The 13,845-nt window shown below is 37.7% G+C and overlaps 1 protein-coding gene across 2 annotated transcripts in view; it reads left to right on the top strand.

The window, feature by feature from the left end:
* LPCAT1 (lysophosphatidylcholine acyltransferase 1) overlaps positions 1–13,845 on the top strand; it is a 65,176-nt gene that overhangs the window by 42,462 nt on the left and 8,869 nt on the right. Inside the window, exons 10-14 of one of the 2 annotated variants that reach the window (XM_072924424.1) lie at positions 368–493; positions 6,068–6,221; positions 7,096–7,194; positions 11,115–11,253; positions 11,360–11,582. In XM_072924424.1, the coding sequence (XP_072780525.1) occupies positions 368–493; positions 6,068–6,221; positions 7,096–7,194; positions 11,115–11,253; positions 11,360–11,418 (577 nt within the window). In that variant the 3' untranslated portion in view covers positions 11,419–11,582. Of the gene's footprint in view, positions 1–367; positions 494–6,067; positions 6,222–7,095; positions 7,195–11,114; positions 11,254–11,359; positions 11,583–13,845 lie in introns of those variants that run through there. The other variant, XM_041714666.2, reaches the window with a different exon arrangement.

The raw sequence follows: 13,845 nt of genomic DNA, 5'->3' as shown, positions 1-13,845 counted from the left end.
AATAAATCAATAATAAAAACATTGGTCACAGTTGTTAATAAATATATATTTGTGTTCTAGGTTAAATATTTTGAAACCCATGTTATTATTCACTTATACGAAATTTATGTCTATGAAAGTCTATGCACTGCCTAATTTTTGCCTTGTGTTCTTGCATATTTTCATGGACTCAGTCAAAGCAGATGCTGTGCAACACATCAAATACCATATTTCGTACTCTCTATGTAAACTTACTTTTATTGGCCCTTCCTTACAGTTTTTCAGAATAGAGAGCAAAATTGTTAGAGGATTTCTTGCTGTGAAAAAACTAATTCTTCTGCTCAGTTTTCTTAGTGTTTTGTTTACAGTGTTTCTTTGGTTATTGAAGGGCGTTGGGAGTTCCAGTGACGGACTACACGTTTGAAGATTGTCAGCTGGCTTTGGCTGAGGGACAGCTTCGTCTGCCTTCAGATACGTGTCTTTTAGAATTTGCAAAGCTTGTGAGAAGCCTTGGGTGAGCATATACAATATTTATATGTAAGGCGCATCTTTATTATATATCTATAGTAAAGATCTATATCTATAGTTTTCCCATCATGTAACAATATTGCATTTATGAGTTTAAATTGAATGTTGTCATTGTACAATCAGGGGAATGCAGGTGTAAAATTAAAATAGTACTGTACTTCACTTGCAAGCAGCAGGTGAAGTACAGTACTATTTTAATTTTACACCTGAATCCTAATGAGTAGAGTAGGTTGTTAAATTCTTATTTTCCATCTGACAAGTGAGCAGAGTCTGAAGCATTTATTCCTGAGCTAAAAGACAATTTCTGAAGAGGATCAGGAATACTGTAGAATTCCTAATATTTGATACAGTTGAGAGTCAATTGCCTTTTTCTGTGACATCTGTGGAGGGAAAACAAATGCTGCCAACAGCAATCTTGTGACTGGATTAACCTTGTAATAGTGAGGAGCCACCCTTTCCCATGAAGGACAAGGTGGTGGTTGATCTTTTGGGCAGGCCACTGCCAGATGGACTTTCCAATGCAGCTGTAGGTCAGAGCATGCAGTGTAGTTCATCTCTTCTTTCTTCCCATAGTGCCATTTCCTGCTGGCTTTACCTTTCAAAAAAGCCTCAGCAAACCTGAAAAATTTACATAAACCAAATAGTAGAACTTCCTGCTGTTTTCCAGTTTTTCTCCTGCTTCTCCAGTGATTTTATTGGGCAACCATGAACTAAATGTACAGCCTCATCCTATTAACTCTTGATATGCAAACACCCTTTTTCATTTTCTTGTCTCATCACTTGAAAGTACATAGTTTAATGTTTCCATTGTGTATTTTATTTCCTTTCACTAATTTTCCTTCATCTTCAGCTTGTGTACATAAATGAAAATAAAAAAGAAAAAGCTCAGTTGGAGAATAAAGAATGTAGGATAGCGCACATCATGAATTCATATGACAATCATATATTAATCTATTGTCAGGGCTTCCATCTGAAAGACTTCCATTAGGATAGGAGAGACTTAAAAGGGAAAATAAAGATTCTCACTTTGTTTAAAAGGCTCTAAATTTACAGTACTAAGGAAGAAAAACAAGTGAAACAAAACAAACCAACCACCCACGTCTCTTATTATGCAGTTGATAATCCCAGGATTCAGTTTAATCCTCTTGTTAAATTGTCTGGCTTCTGTCTGCTCTGAAGCTGTTCTTTCAAATGATGCTTTTCTAGGGTTTTGTTTTGGCCTCTGAAACAGTTACATGCATTTGTGAGTGAGATTCACTGCAGCCCAGAAGTTCTCTCTCTGGTATGAGCAATTAATCCTTGGTGAAATATAATCCTCTCAGAATTTGGGCATGTGCCAGTAAGAAGGATATTTTTATGGTATTTTTCTGGCACAATTGGATGAAGATTGTAATATGACTTCATCTCTAATGCACATTTGAAAATAATGTAGTCATTTTGCTGTTTATTCAAAGGTTTTGAGGTCAGGGAGGCATTAAGATCATCCACTATCATCCCTAAATAACTGGAAGAGAAAATTTTATCCAATGGATTTTTCATCCAGTCTTAATACTTGTTTTTGAGCAATGACATACTTTCAAGGTAACATCCAGTTTTAAGATTCCTATAGTAAGGCAAATTCAGAGTTCTTTTTGGTTTAGATTTTTTTTAAATCAACTTACACCTCGGTTTGCTCTACTGAGGAGTTACTTCTGTGCACATTATGTGTCTACAGGATTCATTATTGTTGTCTGTAAAATGTTCTTAGCCTATGCTCAGCTGGATGGGATCCAATCCAGAATGCATGCAGGCACAGCAGTGAGTTCTCGTGCTTCATCTAAGGAGGAGCTCAGGCTCTTTTAACAAAGCTGTACAGTTGGCTTGTACCAAACTGTGATAAAATGACTGCTTTATCAATGAGATCAATTGATCACAGACTTATCTTCTCAAATTGTGCATTCATTATTCCTCAAGGAGTCGCGTATCTCTTCAGTCTGGTAATTTATGTCTGACCAACAAGCTAATTGCTAAACTATATGCAGTCTATGATATAGCTTTCGTATGTTTTCTCATACATTGTAAATCCTCTGCATCATTTGATGATTTATTCTGTAATTAATTGCCACAGTGTTTAAAGTGAATCTCTGTTTTTTACTTCGGCTGGATCTATTGCCATGTTCTGATCATTGAATCTTGTCTGGATTTTATGCCTTACTGAAGACCTCTTTGGATATCTTCTTCAGGAAGCATTAATACAGTTAATTAAGTCTAGTCTTTGTCTTTTTATGAGATACTTCTTATGAGCTGCTTTAGGGTAGTTGCCTGCTAGGAGATCCTTGTGTTCTGGTTTCAATTTATTTGCTCCTATTGTTTCAAGCTTCAATTTGTTCTAATTCCCAGTTATACCTCATCAAGTTGACCATGAGGATCCTTTTAGTCAATGCAGCTGTAAGCTACCAAGAAGATCTGCAAGGACCTCAGGCTTAGTGCCTGTCTATTCTTGCTCAACAGCCTCTACTGTCCACACTACAATACAGACTTCTGCTCTCCATTTGTGTCTGAAATCATCCAGACTGTAGGTAGAAGTTTGTGTCCCTGGAGTAACAACCCTCACAGCTAACTACCTGTGCTGTGACTTCATAGTGCTCAGAGGTCATCTGTAACAAGGAAAAAAACCTCTGGAGGATGTTTACCATCTGCATTTGTGATAAAAGCAATGCTCTCCACAAAGGAGGTGATCATGGATCAGACATGATAGCAGATACCAACCATGGTAGCCCCTGATTTTGTGGATCACAGCAGTGTGTGCCAAGAGTATTCAAGAAGGTCAGTTTTGCAGTTTTTCAGTATACTTGCTCTGTGGTGGCAAGAAGTTGCACAGAAGTACATCAGCAGACATAAAACTGAATGTATTGCACTTTTTTGGCTTAGGGCATGTTTCTCTGTGCTTGCAGTTTCCAGTAGCTAGCTACACGATCCAGCTGTTCTTCCAGATCTCTGAAGGTTTTTGGCAGGTTCCCAGCATGCAATAAATAAGCTTATTCTCAAATAGTCAAATATAGCTAAAACTAGATTACTTGTTAAAAATAGTGATAATTATGCTGTAAAATATTCTACCTTCAGGGATCTGGTTTTCCTTGTGAAGTCTTCTGTGAAGAACTTAATGTTCAGAGCTGTTAATCTTGAAAAATGTCCTTTCCATCTTCATGGACTCAGGAATTCTTCTTATTCTCTTTAGTGTGCACTGACCTGAAAAATGGAGCAAAACAACAGCAAATAATTTTATATATCATAAAGCCTAAGATCCTGCATGGAAACTATTAAGTCAACAAACATGATTTCATGAGGGAAGACATTTGCTATGGGCTTTCTATAATTTATGGCCTCCATTGGGATAAAAGTAACAATTTTAAAGGAATTGGGACTTTGAAACCTTTTAACATTGGTTTGGAACGTATAAAGAAATTTATACTTGGCATCTGAAGACTTCAGTTTAGCAGCTTATGTTCATCAACATATTAATGACTTCCTGGTTTTGAAGGGCTGGAGGGAAGTGAGCCCACCTTGGATTACCAGAAGTACAATGCTGTCATATTCAAGTTGAAGCAGTTTGCCTCACTGATCCACATACTGGTTTTGAGATTGCCTTACACTTCTTTCTATATTTACAAAACATAAACCACAAGATGCCTTTAAGATTCTTGGTGAGCTCTATTACTTTCCATACAAGATTTTGCCTTCAAGCTTCTATAGCTGTTCAGGCTTAATTACTGGTGAAGAGAAGATCTTGCAAGTCTTGAGTGCTACTCACCAAATGAGTGCTTCCTCAGTTCTAGAAGGTGAATTTTGCGACAATTCATTGCAAACTAAATCTTTAATTTAAAGAGAAGTGTTACACTACATATTCTGCATCAGTGGGAGCTTATCTCAAGGGAGGATTTAGATGCCAGCTGTCCTCGTGCTACAGTTAAAATCCATTTCAGCCACTACTCTGGGATGTATTATCAGTGGACATTTCTGCATGCGAGAAGATGAGTTCTGTGTGCATCTCAAATCCTCTATGGATTTTTTTTTTTTGTTGTTGTTCCTTCTGCTTTTTTACTTCATCGTGGAAAATTAATGTTTACAGAAGAGTGTCTCACTTTTTTCATTGTCTAGGGCTAAATCTTAAGATAGGTAGGATGGAGGACTTGTGAATGCTCTATAGGAGCCATGGGTTTCTGGAGAATTCTTGCATGTTTAAGTGTTATAATTCAGAAATACAGGTCCTGCCATGGTTTACTTAGTACATATTGGTAAGTCAGTATAGGTCATAACAAAAACATGGGAGTTATATTTTTACTTAAAAGTTGTTATGTTTAGGAAGGGTCACTACAGCAAGCGATTGAGTTCTGAAACTGATGTATCAGATCATCTTCCTAGCAGAAATGCTCTTATCTTTTTTCAGAAGCTGCTCAGAATGCTGATATTAAGCATTTTATTCATTCTTGTTACTGAGAGGAAGCTGCTGAGGAGTCCCAGCTGCAGTTTGGGAACAGTTCTGGTGTAAGCTTCTGAGTTGTGTGAATAACTGCTTTTCCTTGCCTGCAGCAGCAAGCAGCAGAACAGGCAACTGCAGAAGGACATTGTAGGAGACTTTAGTGGCATCTTTTGTCTTCAGAGTGGAAAGGCGCCCAAGTTACCCTAAATGAGTTCAGAGGAGACCTGATCCAGATCCGCTTGATGTTGTATTAGGGGGAAAAACTTCTTTTCTTTGCATCTTACCAGCAGCACCATTTATTTTATTCACAGTAAGATTATTCAGTAGGACTTTTTTGTTTGGGTTTTTTTAGGATTGTTTTGTTGTTGGCTCTTTTTCTGGGGGGGAAAGCCAAAACAGGAAGCTTGGCTTAGGCAAAAAACTAACCAACAACTACTAGTAGATATCTGTATAAAGTTGTTCATTTATCAAAGTCTGGTTTTTCAACGGGGAAGGACTAAGGAAATTCTGTAGCTGTAGGATCTGTGGAATTTTGTTTGGGTTACCTCATAATGGTGTCCAACTCAAGACTGAATGTGAAAAATGAGGACTGATGAACAGGATTGACAGTATAATCACTATTACATAATGCCTGAGGGTTTTTTTTTTTAGGTAGGATGCATCATGTCCTTCCTGTTCAGTGACATTAGTAAATTTGGAAATGTAATTGGTTTATGTTACTGTCCTACAATACAGCCATTCAGGTGACCTAAATTCCACCTAGTTCTCCGTGCTTGGAATTTATTAGCTAGTTCTAGACTGTGTTTCTTGCTGTTGAACTGCTTACACATATGGCTTGTAATCAAGGTAGACTAAAGGACATCAGTTTGTTCAGGGTTCTTAAGCCCTTGCAGTAATTCCTGACACAGCTTGAGAACTAATGGGAGCTTTAAAATTACAGAAATACATTATTTGATTATCAAGTTGTGTAATAATTCTGAAACCAGACTCTGTAATGCTTTACACCATAATCATCCATTTTTTCATTTGATGTTTTGAAATAAGTATTGTTTTTAAAACTAGGTTGATTTCTAAAATGTGCAAAAATAATATGCTTTATAGGCTGAAGCCGGAAACACTTGAAGATGATCTTGATAAATACACTGCCAGTGCCATGGAAATGAAGAAAGAAAAGGTTGATCTCAAAGAATTTTCAGCCTACTTGGAATTTCCTGTTTCTCAGACATTAGAAAGTATGTTTGCACTTTTTGATGAGGTAAGAAGCAACATTAAGTTTAAACATTTTACTGCTTTTGGTAAACTCCACTTTAGCCTACTTCTGTTTCAACTGAATTCATTGAGATCTGATTTCTGAGCAGTTCCCCATAAAATTTGCTTGCTGCACTTCTCTTTCAGAGAGGTAAGGGCACCTATCATCAGCTAAATAAAGCATTCCTTCAGCTAGAACTTAAAAGGAATATCAGCTGGACAAAAACTATCTTTTTTTTTAGATGCAAAATATGAGGAGGAAGAAAGGTAGGGTCAAGCTAAACCTCTGCTGCTGCTCATTGCAGATTAATGCAATATCTGTTAGCTGATATTTTGTTCACCTTGTAAATAAATGACTTGTACTTCTATGAGCCTGAAACCTGAAGGATCTTGGCAAATGAGCCAGTTTTTCATTCTTCTGGCAGTCAGTCAGAATGGGGAAATGACTATTATCTTTGTCTGGATGAGGTTCTGTCTGAACCAGGAGGTGGATATGTCCACAGTGTTCTCTCTTGGAGCAGATGTCATGTATTCAGCGCTTAAATTAGGGTTCATTGTCCTCTGGTTCTCTGGTTTAATTTCAGCCCAGTGATTCAGATGGTTTAATGGAAAAATCTTAAATATGCGAGTAAAGGGTGACAGTAGCAGCACTGTCTTCCAAGACTATTTAAACTGTGACTTTTGACTGATACTGTGAAAAGAATCTACAGAGCTTTCACCCAGGTTCTTGTCCTCATGTGATTTCATTTCAGTGAGACTGTTTTTTTATCATAGCACATGTAACAATCGTTCTGAATATTCTGCATTTTTAGCAACAGTTAGTTATTTATGAAAATTCTCAGACAAATTGCACTATTTTAATGGGAGGTTTTCATTCACAGAATGAAGATGGTGTAATTGACATTCGGGAATTTATCATTGCTCTGTCAGTTGTCTGTAAGCCATCCAAAACTCTGGAAACAATTCAGCTGGCATTTCAGGTAAGTTGTATTTTCTTGCTCTATGTAGTTTACATATTGTTAGAAATTACTAATACTGGCATTAGACTCAACAGAAGTTTCCACATTTCCTTTTAATACTTGATTACATTTTAAAACAATATTAATGGAAAGTTAGATTAAGAGTTCATGTTAATGGGGAATGCATTGCAAGTGTAAATTGTGTAAAATTATGGAAGCTTGCCATTTGAAATTGTTCTCTGTAGAACTCTGGTAGAATCCTTTTTAGCAAATTAAGTTTCAGACCTCAAGTCCTTTGTACTGATTCCTCTAAACAAACATTCTGAGTTGTACTTACTACTCTTAAAATGTTTCAATCAAATCTAATTTTTCAAGTTAATAATTTTTTATTTCCTACATGTTAATAGAGATTTTGTTATCTCATTTTTTCTTCTTGTTAAAATTTTCTTCCCTCTTAGTCTTAACCATGTATGTGTGGTGGTCCTGCAGTCTTTGTCCAGACTTGATGCTTCCCAGAAGTGCTCCTGATCTTGCTCTAGCCTCAGTGGTTTGTTGTAGCATCACCATAGATTGTTAATACAAGCTTTCTGGGAAGGTGACAGCAGCAATGCTTAACCAGTGGGTTTCTGACACCTTGATTTATTATTTTTCAATTAGTTTATTTCATATTACTGTTTCTACATGCTAACTCTGTTGCATCCTGCATCATCTTTTCCCTTTGCCTTGAATTCCACATGGTCTTCAGCGTTACTGAAACTGAGATGTGCTAAGTCTTGATGCTGTCTTCAGTAGTGAATACATGGAGCTCAGAGCATTCAATTGCATGGTGCTACATTGCAGCCTTATTTTCTGTGTAGCTGTATTCAGGTTCTTCAGCATGACGACTTTAAATATGTGTTGGTGAAGGAATTAGGCTCCTGTGAGTGCTTTATGTTCACATGTATCATTCTTACCCTCCAGTCAGAATCCAATAAATTTGGCAAAGGAGGAAAGAGCAAAAATATTTATTTCCTACAAATATGGAAAATCTGCCATTAGTAGCTGCTTTATTTATTGGTGCTTCTGAGGGAAAAGCAGAAAGAAAGGTCTCTGTCCTGACTGAGTCCATTTCAGCTGTACAACAGCATAGAAAAATAGGTGCTGTTTGGTCAGCTCTGTCTTCATATTGAAGTGAACAAATTTGAAGTAAATGTAAAGGGGACTTTGGGGAAATATGTTTTTTAATTTTAATAACTTTAAAATTTAATTTTTTAAATTTAGCTGTTATGCTTGATAATGTGCAAGTTAATTTTGTCATTTGAGAGGAAGAAAAGCTCAGGTCGGATGGTTATTTTCTTTCTGGAATCACATGAAGTTAATTAAACTGTTTAAGTTTCTGTTCTTCATCTGTGCTTCACTCCCAGACTTATAATACATAATTTTGAGTCACTTTAACTACAAAATATAAAGTTAGCTGTAAAACTGCAAAGAAGCTTTATGCATTTATTAAGGGGAAGTACTCAGCAAGGGGAAGCTGGTATGGCTCATTTTATCCTGCTAGTGATGATTGGAAGGGTTGAGAAAAGTCTCAAACATAGGAAATTTTGCTTATTCTGGGGATTAAAAAATAAGGAAAGAGAACCTCTTTAATAATTTCCTACCTCCTGCCCTGACTTCACCTACAATAAGATATTCACACAGCTTACCTGGAGCCATTGAAGGACCTCACTAGTTAATGAGTGTATGACTTTGAACAGATGCTGTCCTCTGCCCTGTGCTACTTCTTTCAGGAAAAGCACAACATTTCACTAGCTACAAAATCTCAAAGTTAAAGTGTTTAGTGCATGACTGAAGAACTTGAAAAATAGTATCATTATATGGAGTTGTTAAAAAACTGGGGGGAGTGGGAGATCCATGTAAAGGCTGTTCTGCCATTCAGTGAGACCTCCATAGGCTGGAGAGTTTGATGGGGAGAAACGTGATGAGGTTCAGCAAGGGCCAGTGCAGAGTTCTGCACCTGGGGAGGAAAAACCCCACGTCCCAGCACAGGCTGGGGACACACTGGAGAGCAGCTCTGCAGAGAAGGACCTGGGACTCTTGCTGGATGACAAGCTGACCATGGGCCAGCAGTGCCCTTGTGGCCAGGAGCGCCAGTGGGATCCAGGGGTGCTTTGGGAAGAGTGTGGCCAGCAGGTCAAGAGAGGTGATCCTGCCCCTCTACTTGGCCCTAGTGAGGCACATCTGGAGTGCTGTGTCCAGTTCTGGGCTCCACAGCACAAGATAAAGGGGTAATGGAGAGGGTCCAGTGAGGGACACAGAGATGATTTGGGGTCCGGAGCATCTCTCTCATGAGGAGAGGCTGAGGGAGCTGGGGATGTTTTGTTTGGACAAGACTGAGAGGGGATCTCATGAATGCATGTACATACCTCAGAGGTGGGTGTCAGGACAATGGTGCCAAATTCTTTTCAGTGGTGCTCAATGACAGAATGAGGAGCAGTGGCCATAAACTAAATCACAAGAAGTTCCACCTCAAGGTGAAGAACTTATTTATGTTGAGGGTGGCAGAGCACTGAAACAGACTTCCCAGGGAGGTTGTGGAATCTCCCTTTCTGGAGACATTCCAAACACACTTGGATGCACTCCAGTGCATCCTGCTTTAGGTGACACTGCCTTGGCAGGTGGTTTGGACAAAGAGCAGCACTCTGGTGTAAGTGCTACACCTTCCCTTCCAAACTGCTGAAGAAACTAAAGGCTGTTGTAAATCTTGTCAATATTGTGTTTATACTGACCACCCAATATTACCTGACTACTTGTGCTGTGAAAATGTAGCAGGTTTTATTAAAGAAATGTTTTGGTCTTTGCCCTATTCCTGTGAAACAGTGTGCAGGTTAGGTGCCAGGGCTCAAAAGGCAAGATTCCTGAGTTGAGCATATGTTTACTTCCATGCAACTTCAATATTTTTATTCCACTAAGGTGTGCTGTCTCATGGCAACTGCTTATGCTTGTGTGAAAAATACGTATTTATGCCCGTTTTGTTCAATGTCATCAGTTCCCACCTTCTCAATGATGTAGAGAAATCAAGAGGAAGTTTCCACAATTGCACTGTTTACGTGGTTTGATGTTTTCAGTGTTGTCATGCTTGGAAAGGAAACAGAAATATTTCAAAGCCTCTTTCCTCTCACTTTACATTGTATAGGAAAATTGAGTTATTTTAATGGAGCTTAGTGAAGCTGTATTTGGTAGAGATGCTTTGAAGTATTCAGGTCCATTTCTCAGGGTAAAACACTGTACATATGCAGAAATTAGTCTATGAGCAATTTTTGATATTTATCAATCTGTCAGTAATAAAGCTAACTCTTTCTGCGTTAATTCTTTAGGATGTAAGAGTATGCAATTGATTGTTTTCTAGAATAAATACTTATAGAAAATTATATGTCTATACGTATATGCCCCATGTGTATGGGATAGGATTCTCCTGATTAATACCATTTAAATATAGACATTTAATGCAAGCTTTTGGCTTTTGGTCAAAGGAATCTTGAGTTTTACACCTGGCCAAGTGGAAATGGTATCTGATTTAGGCTGACCTAAATATATGTCTGGATATTACAGACTGTGTTGGAGCTCAGACACCCTAGCTCAATGGACTGAATATTGTTCTCAGTTATATGTTTGCAAAACATGTTAGTATTTGACAGTCTTGTTGCTGAATATCACAGTGATTCCAGTGGTTAGGACATTTTTCTGAGTATAGCAAGCTTTACTTTCTAAGCATACACAGGTGAACTGATGATGATATTTTTTACCCAGACTAATCTGAAATCCTTAATATATTACATCAGTCTGAGAGTGTCTAGAATTTCTAATACCAGCTTTCTGTTTTGCTTTACTTCAGTGTAGTGCTGTTTATAGGAGTTGGCATTCAGCTTTGCAATGATTTATCTTGCTGTCTTGATTCATAGCTGTACCAGTCAGAAGGTGGAACTGTAACAGAAGAGGATTTAGGTAATATTCTGAAGACTGCCATGGGTGTGTCACAAATTGATGTTACACATCTTTTTAGAGCTGTAGATGAAGAGGAAAAAGGAAAGATTACATATGGTAAGTATTCTTAACTGCATATGAACTGTCACAAAATGTCAAAGTTGCCAGCACTCATGTTGACAAACAAAGCAGTTAAATTTTTATTAAACTCTACCTTTTTTAGTTGGCTTGGTGACTTCAATACTGATAACAGCGCTGCAAACAAAGTACATTTACATTTAAAGAAACAAGCTTCAGCTTTGGTATCAAATGCCATGTTTGCATGTTTTCAGTTTTCCCTTTCCCTTCCTCATCAAGTCACATAATATGAGGATTAGCTCCTTCAGTGTATTCTGTTCTATGATTTCCATGTATGTGAATGTGTATTATTAAAGAAACCTGCCTTAGCTCTGTCTTGTTTTGTGTCTTGTGTCTGAGAGCAGGAAGTGAGGGGGTTAACCAGGCTGCCTATTCTGTAGCCTGCAGTGTAGGTGGAATGGAGGCGAAAAAGTTGAATTTGAAAAATTGAGACCTGGGTGAATAGATTGTGCTGGGAGTCAGAGTACTTATATGTTACTTCAGATTATTTATGTTTTATGCAGTAAGGTTCTAAATTTAGTTGTATCGTTTGAGTATGAGCTGAGTTATTGATAGCCAACATTAAGTATCTCCAGTAGAGGTGCTTATGACATACCCTGTTGTAATTGTTTTCCCTCAGTATGTATTTAATTGGTAAAAATCTTACAAAATACTACATTAGTGTTAGTAAATCATAGTTTCTACATTAGTATTTTCTCTCTTTCAAGCATACTGTATGTATGTAAAGATTCAAATACACAAATATTTTAGAGTAACAAAATCAGTATTATTGCCACTGTCCTTTCCTTTTTGCCTGACTACTGTCTTCTCTCCTCGATTCCTGCTGTACTACCCCTTTCCTTTCTGTGCCTCTGTCACATTCTCAGCATTTCCACATCCATCCTGCCCATTGCCTTTTTCCTGCCTATCACTGTTGCTCCTTGTCTTCCAACTCATAATGTGTGACTCAGCTCTTCCCCCCACCTCCCAGTCACCAGCTTCCAAAATACCAGCACAAATCTTAAGCTGGTGAGCATAACAGAATTTTAATTTTGGCACATTTCATTATTTGAGAATAGCTAAATTTGTAGTCATGTACAAGTGAACTCAGACCAGGTCATGTGAGTTACCAAAGAATTCATATTTTAATATTCATCTGTAATTGGTGCATTTAATCTGCACTTTTTCCCTAAGTCGTCATCATATGTTCCCATCACAAGAAAATCTGGACCACCAAGCCACAGCAGTGGCCACTGATGTGCTTGGCCCTCATTTTCACAATTTTATATCCTGTAGTCAAGAATTGTATTCTGTGATGGACACAAAGTAGGTAGGAGGATGGTGTTTAGATAATTTCTTTGAAACTTTCCTTAGCGGTTTTTCTGAGAGAAGTGCTCATTTTATAATAGAAACATGTCATTTTAACATATTTGGAAGTTTAATAGTGGGAGTAAATATCCAAGTTAGTAGATAACAGAATAAGAAGTTGTAAATAAACTTCTGGTATTGCATTTCTGTCTTGAAAGTTCCTGCCATAAATATTAATCCTCTTGCCTTTCTTGAGAATATGTGGAACATCACACATGCTCAATTTGTTGCACTTACTTAATAGAAAGGAGAGGTGAAAAAACTTGCAGACCACACAGTTCAGAAGATACTGTCCAGACAAGTTCTGAGAAATCAAAGCATTGTATCTGGTGGAACTAATCTTACTTTGGATACACACAGCAGAGGTCTACTGACAATCTCCTTTCTAGGGTGTTGGAATTTAAAGCAGGAATATTAAGTTGAGCTTTGCTTGTGAGAACAAAAGATAAAATACCTAAAGTATCAAACCTAAATTGCTGCATGCACGGCAGAGTCCTTGAGCCACAGATCTCATCTCAAAGGAAAAGCTTAGGTTGCAAGCAAACAGGATAATCAAGAGCAAAATCAAGATTGCGAATCATGAATTTTTGTTGCATGGTTGACAGCTCTGTGTTTGCCAAAGATTTATGTATCAGTTCTCTTACACAGTGTGTAGTTGGCTTAGTTGCTCAGATGCACTTTGATTGCAAAGCTTTTCCTTTTAGTCTAATGTAGACAGAGGCAAGATTTATCAGTCTTAAGACATGATTCTAGACAGTTTTAATAGATTCTCTAGGAGGACATGTCAAATTCTAGGAAACTCCACCATCTCTTGATAGACAATTCAGACTGTGACAGTGTTCTGAAGACTGCCTGGCTTGCTGTAGCCAGAAAAAAAGGAGGAATTGGCCATATTTGGAGTATCTCTATGGATGAAGAATCAGGGAAGGAAGAATTATTTGCTTAAAATAATTATATATTAACCAGAGGATTATATTATTTAGCTTAGTGGAAACAAAAACTAGAGATTAATGAACACAGAGCTTCCAGGAGAAGTATCAAGTAGTAGGAGGGTGTTTCGAGGGTAGGAGAAAAACCTCTTGAAGTTCTTGTAGTACATATGCATACTTAATGCAAAGATATAGACATGAACCTTAACTCTACTTTGGGTTCCTTCTTTGTCTCTTTGTTTTTAATGGAGGTGGGAAGCAAAATCACCTTTTTTCCCCAAGATGAGACCTGTGA

This window comes from Taeniopygia guttata, chromosome 2 (genome assembly GCF_048771995.1).
Source record: "Taeniopygia guttata chromosome 2, bTaeGut7.mat, whole genome shotgun sequence".
NCBI lineage: Eukaryota > Metazoa > Chordata > Aves > Passeriformes > Estrildidae > Taeniopygia > Taeniopygia guttata.
This window is presented reverse-complemented; position numbering and strand designations above follow the sequence as displayed.